The sequence below is a fragment of the Vulpes vulpes genome, chromosome 16 (assembly GCF_048418805.1).
Source record: "Vulpes vulpes isolate BD-2025 chromosome 16, VulVul3, whole genome shotgun sequence".
NCBI classification, from domain to species: domain Eukaryota; kingdom Metazoa; phylum Chordata; class Mammalia; order Carnivora; family Canidae; genus Vulpes; species Vulpes vulpes.
Window position 1 is genome coordinate 90,420,239 of NC_132795.1, and position 23,770 is coordinate 90,444,008.

At 39.6% G+C, this 23,770-nt stretch overlaps 2 protein-coding genes across 2 annotated transcripts in view; both read left to right on the forward strand.

The window, feature by feature from the left end:
* Window positions 1-1,034: 1,034 nt before the first annotated feature.
* The window catches only part of COMMD1 (copper metabolism domain containing 1), a 160,740-nt gene continuing 138,004 nt past the window's right edge, over window positions 1,035-23,770 (forward strand). The window contains exon 1 of the mRNA XM_025992706.2: window positions 1,035-1,255. Within this exon, the coding sequence (XP_025848491.1) occupies window positions 1,079-1,255 (177 nt within the window). The 5' untranslated portion in view covers window positions 1,035-1,078. The remainder of the gene's footprint in view (window positions 1,256-23,770) is intronic.
* Window positions 1,123-23,770, forward strand: part of B3GNT2 (UDP-GlcNAc:betaGal beta-1,3-N-acetylglucosaminyltransferase 2) — a 244,507-nt gene continuing 221,859 nt past the window's right edge. The window contains exon 1 of the mRNA XM_072741703.1: window positions 1,123-1,255. The gene's annotated coding sequence lies outside the window, so the exon portion shown is untranslated. The remainder of the gene's footprint in view (window positions 1,256-23,770) is intronic.

The following is a 23,770-nucleotide window of genomic DNA, read 5'->3' on the forward strand; positions in this document are numbered from 1 at the left end:
TTCGTGAGAGAGAGAGAGAGGAGAGGCAGGCTCCATGCAGGAGCCTGATGCGGAACTCGATCCCGGGACTCCAGGATTATGCCCTGGGAAGAAGGCAGGGCTAAACCACTGAGCCACCCAGGGATCCCCCTGAACTTCATCTTTTAAAGTGTATAATTTGGTGGGTTTAGTATATTCACAAAGTTGTGTAACCATAACCACTATCTAAAACATTTTTATCACCCCTGAAAGAACTCTGGTACCCACTGATCCATTCCCCCTTCCTCTAGGTCCCTGACAACCATTAAATCTTTCTGTCTCCATGTATTTGTCTATTCTGGACGTATCATGCAGATAGGATCATACACCATCTCACCTTTTGTGTCTGTCTTCTTTCACTTAGTATGTTTTAAAGGTTCATCCATGCTGTAGCATGTATCAGTTAGTACTTCATTTCTTTCCATGGGTGAATAATATATTGATTTTTTTTTTTTTTTTGAAAACTATATGGGTAGAAAGTTACATAATCTGTGCATTTCATTTCAGGATTGTAAAGAAAGTGTTAGCCAAATGTTTGTTCTAGAAAGGAGCATTGGATCAAAGCCATTAATCTAGCCAGAAAGACATGACACATAAATATAAAAAGGCAACTAACAATCCTAGCAAACACATTATATATTATCAGGGGATAGTTAAATTTTCTGGGATAAAAGGTGGGCAGGTAATGATTCGGCAGAGATTAGGTATGAGTGATAGACCCTATTCAGTTAGTGGGTTGGCAAGGCCTCGAAGGAGATGCAGCCATCCGAAAGTCAGATTGCCACTTTCATAGCCTAGCTCCCCATCACCAGTGATCTCCGCCAAGTGATTTTTTTTCCTTTCGGTAGGCCCTGGCGTGATGAAGGGAATCCGCATAAATAAAGTGATTCTTCTGGAACTAGATGCCTAGCTCCGCGGTGCAACCTAGACGGGGGTGGGTTTAGCAGATCAAAGCTGGAAGCTGCGACCGCCCGCGCGCCTTCGCCCAAGGCCTTTGGGCCCCTCCCGGCTGCCGTAGCGGGGCCGCGCTGGGCTGCGGGGGGCGGGGCTGCCGGCCAGCATGGCGGCCGATCTCGAGGGCTCCAAGGCGCTGGGCGGGCTGCTGAGCGGCCTGGCCCAGGAAGCTTTCCACGGGCACCAGGGCATCACGGAGGAGCTGCTGCGGAGCCAGCTCTATCCGGAGGTGTCCCTCGAGGAGTTCCGCCCCTTTCTGGCGAAGATGAGGGGCATCCTTAAGGTACCGGTCCTCCCTTGCCGCTGCGGCCGCAGAGTCCCCACCCCTTCCCCTCCGCCCTCGGCTTGGTCGCCCCCGAAGCTGAAAAGGCTTTGCTCCCGACACCTGCCCCCGCGGCTGTCCGTCTCGCTCCCTCAGACCCGGGGCGCTCGCCGGGGCGCCTCCGCCCGCTGTCTGCGCCGGCTCGCAGCCCCGCGGCAGGGCTGGCCGACAGGCACCGGAGAGGACTGCCTCTGCCTCTGCCTCTGCCTCTGCCTCTGCCTCTGCCTCTGCCTCTGCGTGTGTGTTTGTGTTTTCCCGCCACCTTTTCTCGCTTTGCGTGGACCGCAATTTCGACTTGCCTCGGCGAATCTGTGCGTTCCAGCTTAAAATTAAAAACCAAAGAGCTATGAGGTCGTAGAGTTCCCTGGTTGTGCAAACGGGAGCGTGAGAGTGAGCGACTGGCCCGAGAGAAGCCCTGTCCAGGGTGCGCGGCGCGGGCCGGAGGGCACGTCTACCAGCCCCAAGTCAGTGTGAGTCAGCCTGTCCCGTAGAAGTGTAACGAGAGCTAAACGTACAACTTTTTTTCAAAGGTTTTATTTATTTATTCATGAGACACACACACAGAGGCAGAGGGAGAAGCAGGTTCCGTGCAGGGAGCCCGACGTGGGACTCGATCCCGGGTCTCCAGGATCACGCCCAGGGCTTGCAGGCAGGTGTTCAGCCGCTAAACATAGAATTTAAACTTTTCTGAAAGCCACAGTAAAAAAGTAAGAAGCAGGGACGCCTGGGTGGCTCAGCAGTTGAGCGTCTGTCTTCGGCCCAGAGCGTGACCCTGGAGACCCTGGAGACCCAGAGTCCTGGGTCGAGCCCCCTGCATGGAGCCTGCTTCTCCCTCTGCATGTGTCTCTGCCCCCCCCGCCCCCCTCTGTGTCTCTCTTGAATAAATAACTACAATCTTTAAAGAAATGATTTTCAATTTTTATGGGCTTTCCTGTGTGTTGGAAACTGTACTAGGTGGACACCCATTTTAAAGAATAGGAAACAGGCTCAGGGAGTCTAAGTCTAGTTTTCTAAAATCACAGGTTGATTAAAGGCAGTGTTGAAATTTCATATGCTATTTGCTTCAAAACTGCAAGACTTTCAAAAGGCAGTTCCTTTTACAGGATTTGAATCCAGAAAAAAAAAAAAAAAGCAAAGCCATCATTTCACGAAAAGTAAATGGACCGTCTCATGGAAATATTAGAGGTATTATCTCAGGTCTGATCCTAGACATTTTGTGTAATTTTATTTTAAAGATTTTATCTTTATGTAATCTCTACACCCAAGGTGGGGCTTGAACTCACAACCCCAAGATCAAAAATTAAATGTTCTACTGACTAAGCCAGCCAGGTGCCCCTATTCTGTGTTTTTTTTTTTTTTTTTTTAAGATTTTATTTATTTATTCATGAGAGACACAGAGAGGCGCAGAGACACTGGCAGAGGGAGCCTGATGTGGGACTGGATCTCGGGTTTCTGGGATCAGGCCCTGGGCTGAAGGCAGTGCTGAACCCCTGGGCCACCCAGGTGTCCCAGGTGCCCCTATTCTAATTTTAACTGATACCATATACACTACTGAATGCCTTCTGTTTCTATCAAATCTAAATGATTTTCTCCAAGTGGTCAAAAAAAGTTTCCTAGAGAATTTGACTTCTTCCTGACGTGGGACTCGATCCCAAGACCCCAGGATCACGCCCTGGGCAGAAGGCAGGCACCAAACCGCTGAGCCTCCCAGGCATCCCCGTCTTACCTCGGTTTTTGAGGTGTTTGCTAAGCCTACAAGGGGGATAAGGATGAGGGACTGCCAGCCAAGAAGTAAGAACAGCACGTGTGTAGGCAGTGTCTTAGGAACTCCATACAATGGGGACTACTGCTCCCCATTTTGTTTGGTTATGAGATAGAAATTGCAGGACAATATTTTGATGATTTTGTTTGGTTATGAGGTAGAAATTGCAGGCTACCCAAAGAAGACATTGCTTGGAAACTCTGTTACTTACTTTTAAATATATTGCTGAATAATATCCAAGTATTGCTCTCTATCCAAGTATTGCTCTCTCTGCTTTCAGTCCTCTGCCTGAGGATGGAATACTTCATTTTTCTAAGTAATTTTGGGTTGAAAAGCTGGCATGGCTCACTTGGTGTGAGCCAAGTTGGGAACAGAACAGAAGATTTGCCTGTGCTTCTATATAGCCCATTGAGGTACCAAGGGAAAAAGCCTTTGATTGTTTGATTTAGGGCTGAAACAATGGGTTCTAGATGACATCTAGTTCCAATCTTCATTTACCTTTTAAGCAACACTGAGATATGAACATCTTTCTAATTTTTAAGAAAACACAAGATTTTTATACGGAAGCTTTGAGCATGTCCTCTTTTCTTCTTCTTCTTCTTCTTCTCCTTATCCTCCTCCTCCTCCTTCTCCTTCTTCTTTTTTTAAGATTTTATTTATCTATGAGAGAGAGAGAGAGAGGCAGAGGGAGAAGCAGGCTCCATGCAGGAAGCCCGATGCGGGACTCGATCCCGGGACTCCAGGACCACGGCCTGGGCCGAAGGCAGATGCTAAACCACCGAGCCACCTGGGGATCCCTGAGCACCTCCTCCTGCAGTAAAAGAGCACACACACAAGCAGTCATGGTGCAAGGATGCTGTAGTATTTGGAAATAGAGGTCTGAGTAAGCTATTGCGGACAGAAAGAGACGTTAGCTCTTTTGGGCAGGTTCTTGGAGATGCCATTTTTGCTGCTCTTGAAGAAAGTGGAATGTTTTGTTTTATTTTTTATTTATTTATTTTTTTTAAAGATTCTTTTTTATTCATTTATGATAGTCACAGAGAAAGAGAGAGAGAGAGGCAGAGACATAGGCAGAGGGAGAAGCAGGCTCCATGCACCGGGAGCCCGACGTGGGATTCGATCCCGGGTCTCCGGGATCGCGCCCTGGGCCAAAGGCAGGTGCCAAACCGCTGCGCCACCCAGGGATCCCGAAAGTGGAATGTTTTAGACTAAAATGAGGGGCAGCCATATAAGGCATTCCAGGTTAAGAAAACAGCAGGAGTGAGGCAGGAAAATGTAGAACAGGTTCACAGGAAATGGTAAATAGTCCAATTTGACCATAGCATGGTGGTACCTAATACGTATTGGCAGAGGAGCCAAGAAAAAAATAACACAACTTTTTATTTCTGCTTACTATAATTCCTGCTCTTGAGCAGGGCATACTTTTTTTTTTTTTTTTTTAATTGTGGCAAAATACTTAACGTAAAATTTGTCATTGGAGGTGCTTGGGTAACACAGTCTCTTAAGCATCCATCTCTTGGTTTCAGCTAGAGTCTTGATCTCAGGGTTGTGGGATCGAGCCCCGCATTGGGCTCCAGCCCCATTGTGGGCTCCCTGCTCAGTGGGGGGTCTGCTTAGGAGTATCTCTCTCCCCCTCTCTCTCTGTCCCCCCTTCACACATGCTCTTTCTAAAATAAATGAATACATCTTTAAAAAAAAGAAAAAAATTTATTGTCTTAACCATTTTATTATTATTTTAAAATTTATTTTTTGAAGACTTTATTATTTGACAGAGAGCAGAGTCATGGGGAGCTGTAGAGGGAGAGGGAGAGGCAGGTTCCCCACTGAGCAGCAAGCCTGATACAGGGCTCTATCCCCAGAACCCCAGGATCATGACTTGAGCTGAAGGCAGACACTTAACTGACTGAGCCATCCAGGCGCCCCTCATCTTAACCATTTTAAAGTGTACAGTATTAAATACATTTATAATGTTGTACATCCCTTGCCATCATCCATAACTCTTTTCATCTTGTGAAACTGAAATTCTATACCTATTAATAACTCCCCATAATGACCTCACCCCCACCTGGAAGCCTCGGGCAACCACCATTCTACTGTTTCTATGATTTTGACTAAGTATCTCATGTAAGTGAACACTATTTGTCTTTTTTTGTGGCTGACTTCCTTTGCTTAGCATAATATCACCAAGGTTCATGTTGCATATGTCAGAATTTCCTTTTAAAGGCTGAATAATCCATTGTATGTACATACGACACTTGCTTTATCCATTCATGTCATTGGACACTTGGGTTGATTCCAGTTATTGTGAATGATGCTGCTGTGAACACAGGGGTGCAGCTAATCTCTTTGAGACCCTGCTTTCAGTTCTTTGGGATATATATCCAGAGATGGAATTGTTGGGTCATATGGTAATTCTATTTTTAATATTTTGAGGAACTGCCAAATTGTTTTCCACAGCGGCTGTTCCATCTTAGTTTCCACCAACAGTATGTAAGAGTTCTGATTTCTTCACACTCTTGCCAACACTTGATTTTTTTTTTTTTTTTGGATACTAGCCATCCTAATAAGTATAACATAGTATACATTTTTACATGTATACAGCAGAAGTCCAAACATTTTTTCTTTTGTCTTTATAGGGTCTCAGCTATTTAAATTCAACACGCAGGCTAGAAGAGCAGAGAGGAAAATATTTTAAAAATGCAGGAATCTGAGCAAGGGAAACAAATTGAGGATAAAAGTGGAGTAGTACCCTATCTCATTTGGTGGCCATACTTCCAATCATCTGTAGAGAAGTTCTGTGAAGAAAGTGAGAGCAAGAGGGACAATAGGGATAGGAGGAAAGATGTGTAACTCCTGGCAGGGAACAGGCAATGGATATACATGTTAGGCTCCTTATTGCCAACAGCCAGCGTTCATTCATAGACTGTGGGTTTCAGATATCCCAGGCTGCAGTCTTTCCCTCTAACCTTCACATTGTGTGCCAGCTGTAATGTGCTGATTGTTCTACTAGCCTGTTTCCCACTTGGAGGTTTTCCTACCCTACTTGGCTGAGACATTGATCCTTTCTAGCTTTACCTGTTGCTCACAAAAAGCATACCTTTCATCTGTTTGTAGATACATGAAGTTGCCCATTCCTTTGCTCTATTTTTGGAAGCTCCTGAGAAGCAGTGAAACCAGTAAATTGAGACTGATGGGTTTTGTTAGGGAGATGACATTGTATATAAATACTCTGCCATTTTAACCTATGTTTTTGATTTATATTTATAATTTTAGGTTCTTCTAGGTAAGTATTTGCATCTTCTCTATTTCTTGCCTCAGCTATCAACTTTGCAAGGGACTCTCCTTGTTCTAGTTTACTGGAATTCTAGAGAAAGATCTTACTTGAGCTAGATCATCTTTTGTATACCTATATTCAGTATTCACTACTGCCCTCTGTTGGTGGTGATTTTGTGTTCCCTCACTGAAATTTCATATTAAAATTTTTTAATTAATTTTTTATTTTACTTATTTATTATTTATTTTTTAAAGATTTTATTTATTTATTCATGAGACACACAGAGAGAGGCAGAGACACAGGCAGAGGGAGAAACGGGCTCCCCAAAGGGAGCCCGATGTCAGACTCCATCCTTGGACCTTGGGATCACTCCCTTAGCTGAAGGCAGATGTTCAGCCGCTGAGCCACCCAGGCATCCCATAAGTTTTTATTTTAATTCCAGTATAGTTAACATGCAGTGTTGCATATTAGTTTCAGATGTGCAATATAGTGATTAAACAGTTCCTCATATCACCTAGTGCCCATCACAACAAGTGCACTCCTTAATCCCTATTACCTATTTACCCCTCCATCAGTTTGTTCTCCATAGTTAAGGGTCTGTTTCTGTTTTTTTCTTCACTCATCTGTTTTGTTTCTTAAATTTCATATGTGAGTGAAATCATATGGTGTTTGTTTTTCTCTGACTTATTTTGCTTAGCATTATACTCTAGCTCCATCCAAAACAAAAATTTTTAATGAAAATTCTGTTGGATCTTATTTTGTTTATTGTTGATATATTCCTATACTACAGAAGTCAAAATTTACAGCCAAAAATTAATTTACCCATTTCTCTTTTCCTTTATGATTTGAATTTAGGAATATGTTTAGATCCTATTTTTATTTTTATTTTATTTTTATTTATTTATGATAGTCACAGAGAGAGAGAGAGAGAGAGAGAGAGAGGCAGAGACAGGCAGAGGGAGAAGCAGGCTCCACGCACTGGGAGCCCGACATGGGATTCGATCCCCGGTCTCCAGGATCGCGCCCTGGGCCAAAGGCAGGCTCTAAACCGCTGTGCTACCCAGGGATCCCAGATCCTATTTTTAAAAAAATAATTATTTTTAAGTAGGCTCCATGCCCAATCTGGGGCTTGAACTCAGGATCCTGAGATCAAGAGTTGCATGTTCTCCTGACTGAACCAGCCAGGCACCCTCATTTAGTTCTTTTTTTGGAAGTCTAGAAATGTAAGCAATAGCTTAAGGATTCATCTTTCTGTTCCACTCTTAGCCCCTGTAGTCTATTCTCGACATAGCTACCAGTGATCCTCCCCACCCCCCAGGATTACTGAGATGTAATTGACAAATAAACCAGTGATCCTTTTATTATTGTATATATATTTATTTTAAAAGATTTTATTTATTTATTTATTCATTCATTCATTCATTCATTTATCACACACACACACACACACACACACACACACACACACAGGCACAGACACAGGCAGAGGTAGAAGCAGGCTCCATGCAGGGAGCCCGACCTGGAACTGGATCCCAGGTCTCCAGGATCACACCCTGGGCTGAAGGCGGCACCAAACCGCTGAAACACCTGGCCTGCCCTGATCCCAGTTTTGTAAGTTTGAGCCCCATGTTGACTGTAGTGGTTAACTTAAAAAAATAAAAGCTCTGAGGGCTACCTGGCTGGCTCAGTTGGAAGAGGATGATTCCTGGTCTTGGGGTCATGAGTTTGAGCCCCATGTTGGGTGTAGAGAGTACTAAAAATAAATAAGTAAATTTAAGAAAAAATTTATAATAGTAAAAAACTATAAAAATATTTCTATTTAAAAAAAATTTTTTTTTAAAATTTTTATTTATTTATGGTAGTCACAGAGAGAGAGAGAAAGAGAGGCAGAGACATAGGCAGAGGGAGAAGCAGGCTCCATGCACCGGGAGCCTGATGTGGGATTCGATCCTGGGTCTCTAGGATCGCGCCCTGGGCCAAAGGCAAGCGCCAAACCACTGCGCCACCCAGGGATCCCAAAATATTTCTATTTTAAAGATTTTATTTGTTTTAGAAAGAGAGAAAGAAAAAGTGCTTTTGCATGAGCAGGGGGGAGGGGCAGAAGGAAAGGGAGAGAGAATCCTAAGTCAACTCTGCTCAGTACAGAGCTCCACACAGGGCTTGATCTCCCAACCCTGAGATCCTGACCTGAACTGAAATCAAGAGGCGGATGCTTAACTGACTGAGCCACCCAGGTGCCCCCAAAGTATTTCTATTTTAAGTACCTGGTTCTATTTCACTTTTTAAAGCCGTGAAAATTTGTAACTTGTTTGAGAATTAGATTGATGAGAAAGAAAGGACCTGTGTTAATATGGTCTTGTAATTCAGTATTCATCTGAAGAATGCAGGATTTAATTTTTTTTCTTTTACAAATATCGAGTGTTATTTATTATAAGCATTATTTAGCCTCATTAAAGAAGGTTTAGAAATGTGAGATGTGGGGATGCTTGGGTGGCTCAGCGGTTTGGCGCCTACCTTCGGCCCAGGGCGTGATCCTGGAGACCCGGGATCAAGTCCCACGTCGGGCTCCCTGCATGGAGCCTGCTTCTCTCTCTGCCTCTCTCTGCCTATGTCTCTGTCTCTCTCTGTATCTCTCATGAATAAATAAATAAAAGCTTAAAAAAAAAAGGTGAGATGTGTAAGAACACATAATACCACATGCTGACATAACCGGCATTAATGTTTTTGTGTATTATTTATACCACAAATATTATTAGGTATCTTAATACATGCCATGCCTTGTGCTTGGGATGCAGCAGTAAACATCACGGTGATCGTCCCTGCCCTTGAGGAATATATAGTTCCTGAAGAATATAGATATTAAGTCTGTGGTTACCTTTTTTTTTTTTTTAATTTTTATTTATTTATGATAGTCACAGAGAGAGAGAGAGAGAGGCAGAGACACAGGCAGAGGGAGAAGTAGACTCCATGCACTGGGAGCCCGACATGGGACTCCATCCCGGGTCTCCAGGATTGTGCCCTGGGCCAAAGGCAGGCGCCAAACCGCTGCGCCACCCAGGGATCCCTGTGGTTACCTTTTGAAAAGGCAGCCAGAGTGTGCCAACTTACGCAGATTATAGGCAGTTGAGAGTGGTTCCTAGCCCACTCTATGACAAAGAAAAGCAATGAGAGGCCTACTTATTTAGGTACAATGAACTGCAAAGAAAGGACAGAGACAGCACAAAAATAATTTGCCTGCCTTTGGTTGTCTCCCTCTAGACCCTGCGTAGGGGTTCCTCAGGAATATGGTTGATTACAGTCACGATGATGTTTTTCCTGGTTGGGGATTTGACTGTTTTGGGACCTTCTTTTATGTTTCTTGACTTGGTCTTTAGGGCCAGAATGGCTGTCAGAGCATCACCTGAACATCCAAGATGTACGCTTAGAGTAGCGCTATCTTCTCACTGGTCTCTGCTTACTCTGAGTCTCTTCTCAGAGCCTGAAGCATGTTTTCAAGTAGCTACTAAGAAAGGGTATGGGAGAGGTCACTTTTTTCTTTTTAAGTCTTGAAAAAGTGTCTTTATTCTAGTTCACACTTAATTGCTAGTTTGGTTGAGAATGTATCTCTAGGTTGTGAAATTGACTCAGTTTTGAAGGCATTGTTTCATCGAATGTGGCTTTTTTCTCTGTGAACTTTTAGTATTTTCTTTTATTTTCTTGAGTATCCTTGGTGTGTGGTTTTCTTTTATTTCATTATATTTGGGCCACTGTGGACCCTTTGAATCTGGAGACTTATGATCTTTAGTTCTGCGAAAAGTCATATTCCTGCTTTGATGATTTTTTTCCCCTCTAGTCTCTTTCTAGCATTCTGATTTCAAATGTTAGACCTTCTAGACTAAATCCTTAGTTTTTCTTTTCTTTTTCTTTATTTTCCATTTCTTTGTTTTTTTTTCTTTTTCATAGATTTCCTCAACTTTATGTTCTAGAATTTATTTTTTAAGATTTTATTTATTTATTCACGAGAGACACAGAGAGAGAAGCAGAAACATAGGTAGAGGGAGAAGCAGGCTCCATGCAGGGGACCGAGGTGCCCCATATCTTCTAGCATTGTAATTGAATTTTTCATTTGGTCATGTTTTTAATTTCCAGGAATTTTCTTTTGACATGGACAATATGCTATGTTTAGTCAGTGTAAGGGAAGAAAAGGTTTTTCCTTGATCCTCTAGGGTTCCTGGCCATGTCTGAAAATTAAACTGACAAAGACAGATTAACAGGAGAAAAGCATACAGATTCATTTCATACAAGTTTTGCATGAGATGGGAGCTTTCATAAAGAAATGAAGACCCAAAGAAACAGACCTGAATATTTTATTTTGAATTTGATGGAGAGTTAATTGTAGTAAACAGAGGAAAACATAGCTAGGCCTGTTTGTAGGGTTCTCCTTGGTGTCTCTGTCTTTGGAGACGAGGATGCTTTTTTCTTTTGGGTGTAGGGAGGGCACCTCTCACTTTTGGGTTTTATGACCTGTTTCATGGAGAAGGGGTGGGAGAGAAGAGCGGAGTGACTGCCTTTTCTCCAAAGATCAGTCTGCCTTTTCTCCAACTACGTTAGTTTTCAAGAAGCTGTATGCGAAGATGCTATATTTTGGGTTAGCATGTTCTGAACCCCATCACCAACTATCTCTCTCTCTCTCTCTCTCTCTCTTTTTAAGCTTATTTATTTATTTATTCATAGAGACAGAGAGAGAGAGAGAGGCAGAGACACAGGCAGAGGGAGAAGCAGGCATCATACAGAGAGCCTGACAATGGGACTCGATCCAGGGTCTCCAGGATCACGCCCTGGGCTGCAGGTGGTGCTAAACCACTGCGCCACCGGGGCTTGCCCTCTCTCTCTTTTTTTTAAACACAAAGAGGGACATCTGGGTGGCTCAGTCGGTTAGATATGTGCCTTTGGCTCAGATCATGATCTCAGGGTCTCGGGATTGAGCCTCTTGTCTGCACTCCCTGCTTGGTGTGGGGAGTCTGCTTCTCCCTCTACCTACCCCCCACTTGTGCTCTCTTCCTCTCTCTTTCTTTAAAATAAAATAAAGTTTAAAATTTATTTAAAAAAAAACACGAGGGGGCATATAGTACATAATTTCCTGCATTTGGCTTTTAAAAAATTGATCTTGAGTGATTTTTGAGTACTATTTTTCAGTATTAGGAATTTGGTATACTTGTATTTAGCCCTTGTGAAAGCTTTTTTCAGAGGGTTTTAATGAACATTATGTTACTGAGATGTTTTTTGGGTATGATGTAAGTAGACGTTAAATTCTTGCAGAGGAATACCCTACTTAATCTTTTATAGTATTCTAATAGTTTAATGTTTTGGAACTGTGGTGTGTGTTTTTGCTTTTTAATTATTTGTTTGTATTATTTTAAGAGCACAGTTTGGGCACTTGGATGGCTCACTGGTTGAATGTCTGCCTTCAGCTCAGGTCCCTGGGGTCCTGCGATTGAGTCCCACTTCGGGCTCCCTGCATGGAGCCTGCTTCTCTCGCTGCCTATGTCTCTACCTTTCTATGTCTCTCATGAATAAATAAATAAATAAAATCTTAAAAAAAATAAAAGCACAACTTGATCCTAGTTTCTAAATAACCTGGAAAATTTTGTGGAAAGTATTTATAATAAAAGCAGAAGCTTAAAAGTACATTTACTATTAAGTTTATAAAGTGACTTCAGTTGACTGTCCGTTGGTAATAATTTTTTATTGTCAAGGAATGGCATTTCCTGCTTCTGTTTGAAATTTACCTATTGGAGTGTATTCTAGTAACTCATTCTTTTGAAAAAGCCAGAAAACTTTTTTTTTTTTTTTTCAGAAAACTTTTTAGTTTTATTTATTTTGATTTTTTTCAGAATGCTTTTTAATTTTGAGCTTTCTTGTATATGCAGTAGGGTTTCTGCGTTTATTATGTAACATAGAAAGATCTTGCTCTGTAACATACTTTTTAGTATATTATTGGTCACTCTTTACAATGAAAAATAAAAAGCAGTATCTTTTTGACCAGTGTTAGAGCTTAACTCTTAAACATTTCAGACAGCAAATATTAAATAATAAGAAATTAACCTGAGTATAAAAAAATAATGTGAAAAAATATCTGGTCTTGAAATGTGTAGGTTATGAGATATGAATAGAAGACACTGAAAACATTGATTTATTCCAATGTCCAGGATTCATTTGTCTTTTTTCATTATTGTCCTAACTATAAGCAGTAGTAGTTCTGTTTTACTACACTAGGTGGCAATAGAATATTGGCTTCCTAACACACACTGCTGGAAGCAACTACTGTTTAAAATGTTCTTTTGAAAGTTTTAATTCAGAAAACAAAGTTGGCTACTCAACAATAAGAAATTTCTTATCCAAAAAGAAGTTCTAAATACTTGGTTTGATATTTTGAATTTAGAAACACCATTTTCTGGAAAATTTAAAGCTCTATAGAGAGATTTCCTTTTGCTATATTCTCTAGTTTTTGAGTAACTAAATTTTACAAAATTCATTGAAAAATTTTGAGAATTTAGATGATAATTCATGAGATATATTTCTGCTTCTCTGAAGGACTGGCAATCAACTGTTTGGTAAGATGTTACTTTTTTTTTATGTCACGGGACATCACATGATAAAGTAGCAATTGAGTTTACCAGCTGGAGTTTATTTAAATGGGCTCAGATGACCTGGATGAGGGGTGCCTGGCTGGCTTAGACAGTAGACCATGAGACTCTTGATCTTGGGTTCGTAAGTTCAGGCCCCACTTTGGGCATTGAGCCTACTTAAAAAAAAGAGAGAAACCAAATGAGCAGTATGAGGTGTTCTAAAAGTTTGGCTGGCTAGGTTGGAAGAACATGCAACTCTTGATCTCAGGGTTGTAAGTTCGAGTCTCACACTGGGTGTAGGGATTTCTTAAATAAATAAATAAAAACTTAAAAAAAAACCCATATTAATTGAAGATATATTTTTGGTTCTCTTCTCAATGTGTTCTGGATCTGCAGATTTAGATTGAAAGAGTTCCTGGGTAGAGAGATTTAAAAAAAAGATTTTACTTATTTATTTGAGAGACAGTAAGAGAGAGAGTATGAACAGGGAGCCCCACACCGGGCTTGATTCCAGGACCCTGAGATTATGACCCAAGTCAAATGTACATATGCTTATGAAATTCAGCATTGTTGTATATAGTTGTAGATCATTCATATTGTTGTGGAGCAGCAGTAGGCAAAGTATGACCCACAGGCTAAATCCGGCCCCTGCCTATTTGTTTGTTTGGAGGGGGGGGAAAGAGAGGTGGAGGGAGAGGGAGAGGGAGAGGGAGATATTCTTAAGCAGACAACACACCCAGTGTGGAGCCCGAAGTGGGGCTCAATCTCACAACCCTGAAGTCATGACCTGAGTGGAAATCAAGTCAGTCGCTTAACTGAGTGAGCCACCCAGGTGCCCCATGGCCCCTGGCTATTTGTGTACAGCCAGTGAGCTATGTTTTTACATTTTTAAAAAGTTAAAAATAATTTTTTATGACCTGTGAAACTTAAATTCAAATTTCACTGTCTATAATAAAGTATATTATTGCTTCTGCTCTATAAGGGCAGAGTTAAATAGTTGCATCCGAGATTAGTTGGCTGGCAAAACTTAAAATAATTATTATCTGGCCCTTTATAGAAAAAATTTGCCATACCTGTTGAGTATATCAGTATTTGAATATATTACAATATGCTTATCCATTTTACTGTTGATGGAGATTTGAAAGGTTTGCAATTTTTGTTTTATTATGCATAGAGGATACTACTTCTTTAAAATGTAGCCACCATTATTTTCTCATTAGGTACCTTGTATTGAGGAGAGAATTATTTTTTTTTAAGATTTTATTTTAATTTTTAAAAAAGATTTTTTTATTCTTGAGAAACACAGAAAGAGAGAGAGTCAGAGACATAGACAGAGGGAGAAGCAGGCTCCCTGCATGGAGCCTGATGTGGGACTTGATTCCTGGACCGGGATCATGCCCTGAGCTGAAGGCAGACACTCAACCATTGAGCCACCCAGGCATCCCTTTTAGATTTTATTTTATTATTTTATTATTTTATTTTTTATTTTTAGATTTTATTTTTAAGTAGTCTTTACACCCAGTGTGGAGCTCAAACTTACGACCCTGAGGTGCTTGTTCCACCAATTGAGCCAGCTAGCCACCCCAAATTTCCTTTTTTTTTTTTTAAAGTCTGAGTAAGGGGTACCTGGGTAGCTCAGTCAGTTAAGCATCTAACTTGTGATTTTGCCTCAGGTCATGGTCTCATGGGTATGGGATTAAGCCCTGCACTGGGCTCCGTGCAGAGTGGGGAGTCTGAAATTCTCTGCCCCCTGTCCCTCCCCAAATTTGAGTTCTCTTTCTCTCTCAAATAAATAAATCTTTAAAAAAATAAAGGTTGAATAATACTCCATTGTATGAGAACTGTTTTTAATCTACTCAGAGGTTGATTTGACAAGTTTTTATGTAATTTTTTGGGCTGTTTTGTTCTCACAAATAGACTGGTGGTAGGAACTTTCCCCGGAGTTTTATTTCTTTTGAACTCCTTTATATGTGAGACATATTCTTCTTTGAGCCTGCAAATAATGAAATAATTCTTCTTCTCCGTAAGTTTTATGCCTTTACTCTCCTGTTATACATTTTATAGCCAGCCCAATAGTTTGTGTTTGTTTGTTTTTTTTAAGATGTTATTTGTTTATTCATGAGAGACACACACAGGGAGGCAGAGATACAGGCAGAGGGAGGAGCAGGCTCCCTGCAGGGAACCTGATATGGGACTCCATCCCAGGACCCTGGTCTCATGACAAAAGCCGAAGGCAGATACTTAACCACTGAGCCACCCAGGCATCCCAGCCCAATAGTTCTTTTTTTTTTTTTTTTTTTTTTAAGATTTTATTTATTTATTCATGAGACACAGAGCTAGAGGCAGAGATACAGGTAGAGGGAGAAGCAGGCTCCAAGCAAGGAGCTTGATGTGGGACTCCCCCCGGGACTCCAGGATCACGCCCTGGGCGGAAGGCAGGCGCTAAACTGCTGAGCCACTCAGGGATCCCCCCAATAGTTCTTTTATTGGTCTTTATTAACTAGTACAGCTACTGTGGCATTTTTCTTTGTGTTTTCTCTCATTCTTATTTTTCTTTATTATTGTTGTTTAAGTTTCCACAGGATCAGGACTTCTCCTATTGCAGACTTAGGAATTTAAGCTGGTGATGACCTCTAAGTAATTCTGTTTCTCAAATAGTATTTATTTTATTTATTTTAAATGACTGTTAATTTATGGACTTGAGTTGGATGCTACATTAATCATATGCTCTTCCCCAAGAGAGTTTTATGGCCTGTCAGTAGGAAAGCAGAGGAAGGGGAATAAGGGATATTTTTTTACTTTGTAATTGCTGCCGGAGACTTTCCCACACTTACATCTTTGAACTGGCCACAAAACGTTCTTTGAGAAAAAGCTAAATTCTTTTTCCATTAAGTTAAAGGCTAATGTGTTGCTTGGAGTGTTCAGTAGAAGTAAACATTCAGTGTGCTGGATTTTTTTTTTCTCTTGTTGACTGAGATAGGAGTCCTACCCAAAATTACAAGAACACAGATGATGAGTGAGTTACTGGGTAAAAGTAATTTGATAGAATGAAAACTAGTAACAGTGAGCTTCTACTACTAAAGAGTGTAATTTGGAAATATCTTAAATATCAGTGCTCCTCTTGTGGCATAAATAGCTGCTTAACAGATCCAAATCATTTTGATTTTCCAGTGATAGAGGGAATTCTAAGCCTAACTAGAGAAAATCTTAGGTTTACTTAAAAATATATTTTATTTCTTCTGTTATATTCCTGTGAGGTAAAGATTTGTAATTTAAAATGTGTTCTTGAGTTTAGTCATTTACAGAAATCCTAAAGTGGCATGTAAATACATCCTGTCATTGTTTCTGAGAATTAGTCCAACCAACAAGTATTATTTTGTGGCCGAAAGGGTGATTGATTAATTTGCTTTGCCTTTCTTAACCTATATGTTTTGTATGAATTTTTTCATTTTGGTTTCTAAGAAACAGTCCAAAGTTGGCAGTGCTGTTTATTTCCCTTATAAATTTACTATGTTTTCTTAATTACATAGGTACAAACTGAAAATTTAGTTTTTTGAACCCTTATTTATTTATTTTAAAGATTTTATTTATTTTAGATAGAGATAGCATGAGCGGGGGAGGGGACTCTGCTGAGCAAGGAACCAGATGTAGGACCCCAGAACCCTGAGATCATTAATAATCATTAATTTTCTTGTCTGGGTGGGCAAACTGAATTATAGCTGATGGAGAGTTATTCATTTTAATCAGGTGATGAAATAATTATGCATTCTTTCATTCATTCCTGTATTCATTAAACTGTGTGCAAACTATTGTGCCCAGTATTCAGGGGAATATAAAATGAGTAAGATGGTATGTATTTCACAAGGAGCCTGTAGTTTACTGGGGTAAGTGAACATTTATGTAAATGATAAGAATTAAAAGCAAAATATAAAGCCTAGTCAATGAGTTGTAATTAATTTTAGTTATTAGGATGTAACAGTATTTCAGTTTGGTCTAGAAGGTAGTATTTCCACAAGCAGAATAAGGGGTTCTATGTAGAGAACAACATTAAGACATGTAAATACTGCAATGTATATGGAGTTTAGAGACTGGCAAGGTCACTCTCAGACACGTGAGATGTAGTATGGTAAAGGGGACCTGATGTCAAGAATGCTCTGCTAGTGCATTTGGATTTTATTCTGTGGGTAATAGCAAGGAGCCAGTGAAAGGTTTTGATTGGGTATGTGACATAAAATCTGATTTATATTTGGAAAGAAAACTATCTATCTGTCTGTCTGTCTGTTATTTAGAGAGCACGTCTATATGCACACCCAGTGGGGAGAGGCAGAGGGAGAGAAAGAGAGAATCTTAAGAGAGAATCTTAAGAGAGAAAGAGGCAGAGGGAGAGAAAGAGAGAATCTTGAGAGAATCTTAAGAGAAAGAGAGAATCTTAACCCCATGCCCTGCACAGAGCCTGATATGGGGTTCAATTACATGACCCTGATATCGTGACTTGAGTCGAAAATGAGTTGGATGATTAATCAACTGAGCCACCCAGGTACTCCCAGAAAGGAAACTACTTCTTTATTCTTTCTCTAAATGTGAAGCTTTTTTTTTTTTTTTCTTTTAAAGGAAACATCTTAAGTAATCTGAAGCATGAACTACTTCAGTGTAGCTGCCAAATGATGTAGCTGTACAGTGTTTCGGGTAGATATACTTACAGGGGAGTAGATCATATCACCCACCTTTCCATATTCATTTTAAGATTAGATTAAATTCCTGATTTACTTAGCCAAGGATACAAAATCTCTTTTTGTAGGAAAGTGGTCATGTAACGCAGGAGAAAAATGCAAACACCTTTCACCTTGGCTTCTTTCGGTCACTACAACTTAATTCTTGGTACAGATCTGCTCTTTTATACTGACTCCCTTCACCATTCCAGATTTAAAAATGTTTAAAACACCTGACTTACCATGCTTGCGTCCATAAGGCTTCATTTTCATTATTCAGGTTGCTTAGGAGGATCAAAATTAATTAGTTTACGTTTTGCCACATCTTCTTGCTACTTACTCAGTTCAGATTTTCAGTAAACAACAAAATGGGCACATGAGTGCAACAGAAGGAAGCAAAGCAACTGATAGGAGATGGGAGATTGATCCTGGATTGTGAAGCTATTGTTTCTTTTCTTTTCTTCCTTTATTTTTTTTTTAAAGGTTTTACTTATTCATGAGAGAGAAAGAGAGAGGCAGAGACATAGGCCGAGGGAGAAGCAGGCTCCCTGAGGGGACTCTGATGTGGGACTTGATCCTAGGACCCTGAGATCACAACTTGAACCAAAGGCAGACACCCAGTCACTCAGCCAACCAGGTGCCCCTGAAGTTGCTGTTTCTACAGTACAAAAGCCACCCAGGTGCCTCTGAATTTGCTGTTTCTGCAGTACAAAATATTGAAGTTTTTGATTACCTTAGTATATTAACTTTTACTTTTATTTCATGTTGTATTGTGAATTTGTATCCATTGTATAAGAAATTCACTTAAAAAATTAGTATAAATCTGAAAGTCATGGGCCTGAAGAGTCCATCATTTAGACTAGGTTGTAATTGGGACAAGAATTGCTTTTAGTTTCCTTTACATCTTAGTCTCTTTGAGATACCATAACAAAATTCCATAGACTCGGATGCTTAAACAACAGAAATATATTTCTCGTGGTTCTGGAGGCTGGGAAGTTTAAGATCAAGGTGCTGGTAAGATAGGTTTTTTTTGGCTTGCAGGCATCTGCCATCTGACTGTGCATACATAGCCTCTTCTTTGTGCACACACACAGAAGAGAGGGCAAACTCTCTGATGTGCCTTTTTTTCCCCTTTTATTTATTTCTTTTTTTAAAAAAATATTTATTTATTTATTTATTTTTATTTATGATAGAAAGAGGAGGAGGGAGAAGCAGGCTCCATGCCGGGAGCCCGAAGTGGGACTCGATCCCGGGACTCCAGGATCGCGCCCTGGGCCAAAGGCAGGTGCCAAACTGCTGAGCCACCCAGGGATCCCCTTTTGTTTCCTTTTAAAGCTTTATTTGTTTATTTGGGAGAGAGAACAAACAGGGGGAGGAGCAGAGGGAGAAGGAGAGAATCTTAAGCAGACTCCTCACTGAGCACAGAGCCCAACTTGGGGCTCCATCTCATGACTGCAAGATCGTGACTTGAACCTCAATCAAGAGTTGGATGATTAACTGACTGAGCCACCCAGGTGCCCCATGGTATCTAATCTTATAAAGGCACTAATACCATAATGAGAGTCCCATTCTTGTGGCCTTGTCTAACCTGATTATCTCACAGAAGCCCTGTCTTCAAATACCATCACATTGGAGCTTAGGGCTTCAACATATGAATTTGGGGGAGGATACACACATTTAGTTCATAATATACTGCAGACATTTTGCTTCTATAATAATAGATTGTTTTGATGCCATAGGTTAGAAGAGAAACTATTTATTTATTTATTTTTGTTTTTGTGTTTTTTTTTTGTTTTGTTTTTGAGAAACTCTTTATGTTGACTTTTTAGTTTGTATATAAGTTTTCTCCCTGGGAAGTTAGTAGCCATCAAAATCTTTTAGCTAATGAGCTTGACATTTTTCAGATTCACATAGTCAAGACCTGTGGGATGCTGTCATTCTGAAATCTACTAAGTTTAAATTGTTTTATAGCACAGAGAGAACAAGCAGTAAACAGAACAAGAACTAGATATGTGTTAAGCTGGCTTGTTCTTGTCTTTTGCTAGAGGTAGGTATTAATATCAGTTCCTGGGAATAAAGTCAATCTCCTGCTCCCTTTAAAAAATAAAACCACAGAAAATTTCCTTTTGACCATATATGTTTCCTGATATGAAAACATGCTTATAATTTTTTCATGGTATCTGAGATCATTGAAACAGATTACTGTTACTTTAAAAAAATGTAACTAAATTTTTATTTTATTTATTTTTTTGATGGGCAGCAAAGCTTATTGAGTGATAGTACAAAGCTCTCCAAGAGGGAGGGACCTGAGAGGGTTGCTCTAGACTTAATTTTTTGAATAGTTTTATGTTCACAACAAAATCAAGTAGAAAGTACAGGGTTCTCATGTATTCCCTGCTCCCACACATTCCTCCATTCTCAATATCCCACCTCTGAGTGGTGCATTAATTTCAATAGATAAACCTATATTGAAACATCATAATCACCCAGAGACCATCGTTTATATTAGAGTTCATTCTTGATATTGTACATTCCATTATGGGTTTTGTTTCTGTTTTTGTTTTTAAAGTAAGCTCTGTGTCCAGTATGGGGTTTGAACTCACAACTTCAAGATTAAGAGTCTCATGCTCTACCAGGTGCCCCTTCCTTGCTGTTGATTTATGACAAATGTATAATGATGTGTATCTAACATTATAGTGTCATACAGAATGGATTCACTGCACATTTACCTCTGTTTCATCTATTCATCTTTCCCTCTCCTTTTTCCCTTGGCAATCACTGATCTTTTTATTGCCTCCACAGTTTGGCCTTTTCCAGAAAGTGTATAATTGAAATCTTAGAGTATGTAGCCTTTCTCATTAGCTTCTTTCACTTAGTGATATGCATTTAAGGTTCCTCCGTGTCTTTTTGGGGCTTGATAGCTGGGTTTTTGGTTTTGTTTTGGTTTTATTTATTTATTCTGCCTGTGAGTGGTGGGAGAGACAAAAGGAGAGAGAGATAATCCTAAGCCCCAATGTGGGCCTCAATCTCATGACCATGACCCTGTGATCTTGACCTGACCTGAAATCAGGAGTTGAATGCTTAACTAACCAAGCCACCCAGGTTCCCCCGTGTTTTTTTTTTTTTTTTTTTTGTAAGAGGAAAAGGACTTTTTTTTTTTTTTTAAGTACTGAATAATATTCCATTGTCTGGTTATGCTAGCTTGTTTATTCATTCACCTACTGAAGGATTTCTCCGTTGCTTCCAAGTTTTGGCAGTTATGAATAAAGATACTATTGTTGTATGCCAGTTTTTGTGTGGATGCAAGTTTTCATCTAATTTGGGTTAAATACCAAGGAGTCTAATTGCTGAATCATATTTTAGGAAACCACCTAATTGTCTTCCAAAGAGACTGTACCATTTTATATTCCCACTAGCAATGAATGAGAGTTTGTGTTGTTTTGCCAGCATTTGGATTTTGTCCATTCTGATAGGTGCACTGCTGTTAACTTTTTGATTGGCAACTTACTTCTAAAAGTCCTGGAGACTGCTTGATTGTGTGAAAGTGTTGTTAATAACTTTCATGATACAGACAAGTATATTTACCAGAGTAAAATCTCTAATTGCAATTGCCAAGTAGTCTGGAGTTGTGTCTAAATGTTTATATTGGGGATCCCTGGGTGGCGCAGCAGTTTGGCGCCTGCCTTTGGCCCAGGGCGCGATCCTGGAGACCCGGGATCGAATCCCACGTCAGGCTCCTGGTGCATGGAGCCTGCTTCTTCCTCGGCCTGTGTCTCTGCCTCTCTCTCTCTCTCTCTGTGTGATTATCATAAAAAAGTAAAATTAAAGAAAAAAAAATAAATGTTTATATTGCTTTAAAGTATATCTATGCTATGATTATGTTATATTAGACAAGAACTAGAAGGGAACTTAAAAAGTAAGTTGTTGGCCTACCTTCTGTTTTCATTAGAGTTCTAATGTTTATAAAAGAAAGTAAAGTAAAACTTGAATAGTTTACCTTTTAGGATATGTTTTAAATATTTGGTATTTGAATTGATTTTAGTTATAATCTGGGCCATTTGTGAAGTCTTTGTGACATTTGTTTTTGTTAGTTACACATTTGCAAACTCTTTTGTAAAACTTCGTCATTTTTTATTGAATGTTTGATTATATTCCAGAAATAGAGCAACTTGAAAGAAAATGGAATATGGGCCATGGATTCTAATGACTTTGTACATTTAAAATATTCGCAATGCCTAAAATACCTAAAATACCATACCCATTGGTATAATTCAGGTTGTTAATGATTTTTCACCTTAAAATTCTTAATCCACTTTTACATGTATTTTTAGGTTCCTTTGAAATTTGACAGATGTTCTCCTGGATTGTGTTTTTCTTCAAACAAAGCAAGAATAAGACTTGAAAATGAGTTATGTCAGCAGTGCACTAAGTCTTGTTGCAAGAGAAGACCACAGATTCACAATTTAAAAGATTTTGCTATTATGAGAACTGCATTGCGGGAAGGAAGGAGGAGAGTTAAAGATTACCACCCCATTTCCTTAGTACTCAGATATCCTCATGTGTGTGTGAGGGCATGCAGAGTGAATTGATTTCCTACCTGAACCCTCAGATAGGAAAGAGGAGACTTGAATCTCAGATAGAGGACATGAGATCTTATAATGCTCAGCCTTGGAAAAGGGATAGAGAATGAGGAGTCTTAGGTTAGCACACTTGAAAAACACTATTTGTTAAGCAGTCTGATAACAGACATTTGAAAAAGTACATTGTGTTTGTCCAGTAAAACATTACAGATTTACCTTCTATTTAATTCTTTCTTTCTTTCTTTCTTTCTTTCTTTCTTTCTTTCTTTCTTTCTTCCTTCCTTCCTTCCTTCCTTCCTTCCTTCCTTTCCTTTCCTTTCCTTTCCTTTCCTTTCCTTTCCTTTCCTTTCCTTTCCTTTCCTTTCCTTTTCTTTTTCTCTAAGATTTTATTTATTTATGAGAGACACAGAGAGAGGGGCAGAGACATAGGCAGAAGGAGAAGCAGGCTCCCCTTAGGGAGCCTGATGTGAAACTTTATCCCAGGTTCCTGGGATCACAATCTGAGCCAAAGGCAGACAGTCAACCACTGAGCCACTCAAGTGTCCCTCCTTTTCTTTCTTTAACCATTGAAATTTTACTGCTTTATAATGGAAGGACTCAATTTTTTTCATGTAATTCTGGCAGTATCAAATTTTTCACAGAATATAGACCTCCAAGTTCCTTTTTTTAAAAGTTATTTTTTTGGAAAATGAAAAAGCATTCAATGATCATCATTAGAATATACTATATTTCCTTCAGGTCCAAATTTGGATTAGAATCCTAGCTATGCCATTTGTAGTTTGTGATATTGAGCAAGTCGCATAATCTGTGTTTCAGTTTTTTAAAGGTAGAAACAAAAATTTTTGAGTTATAAAAATCTGTTTAAATTCAACTGAATAAACTTAAAGATCTAATTAGCTTTATTCAACCGATCATTAATTGGACAGTATTTCATCTAACAAATAGAAAGTGACTCTGAGAAGTTGTGCAAAAATGGAAGGTTTTTATAGGCAGAAGGGGGCGGTAAAGGGAAATTTTTATTTTTAGCAAAGATTGTTTCAGATAAGGTTACTTTCCTATAGGGGATGGAAGGGATCTGTTGAGTGGATTAGCTCACTGGTGTTATCCAGGTAATACCAGATTGACCAGTTAAAAGTCACATTTGTGGGAGAGGCTGAAACTGTAGTTAGGTTAGTATAAAGTCCTGATTTTCTGATGTGGGGCTTAGCACAAGTGACTCCATTTTGTCAGTTTCTTTCTTTCTTTCTTTCTTTCTTTCTTTCTTTCTTTCTTTCTTTCTTTCTTTCTTTCTTTCTTTCCTTTCTTTTTTTCTTTTTTTAACAGTTCAGACATAAGAAAAACAGATAGTATGCCTTTCACCTAATTTAACAACTGTTAACATTTTCTTACATTTTATTTTCCTTTTTTTTACTGGAGTATTTTAAAGTATATGTTATATTTCACTTCAACTTTAGTGTATGTCTCTAAAAACTACATAACTGCAATATAATGAACACAATAATTCCTTAATATTCAGCATACCCCTAATTGCCTAAGATATTTG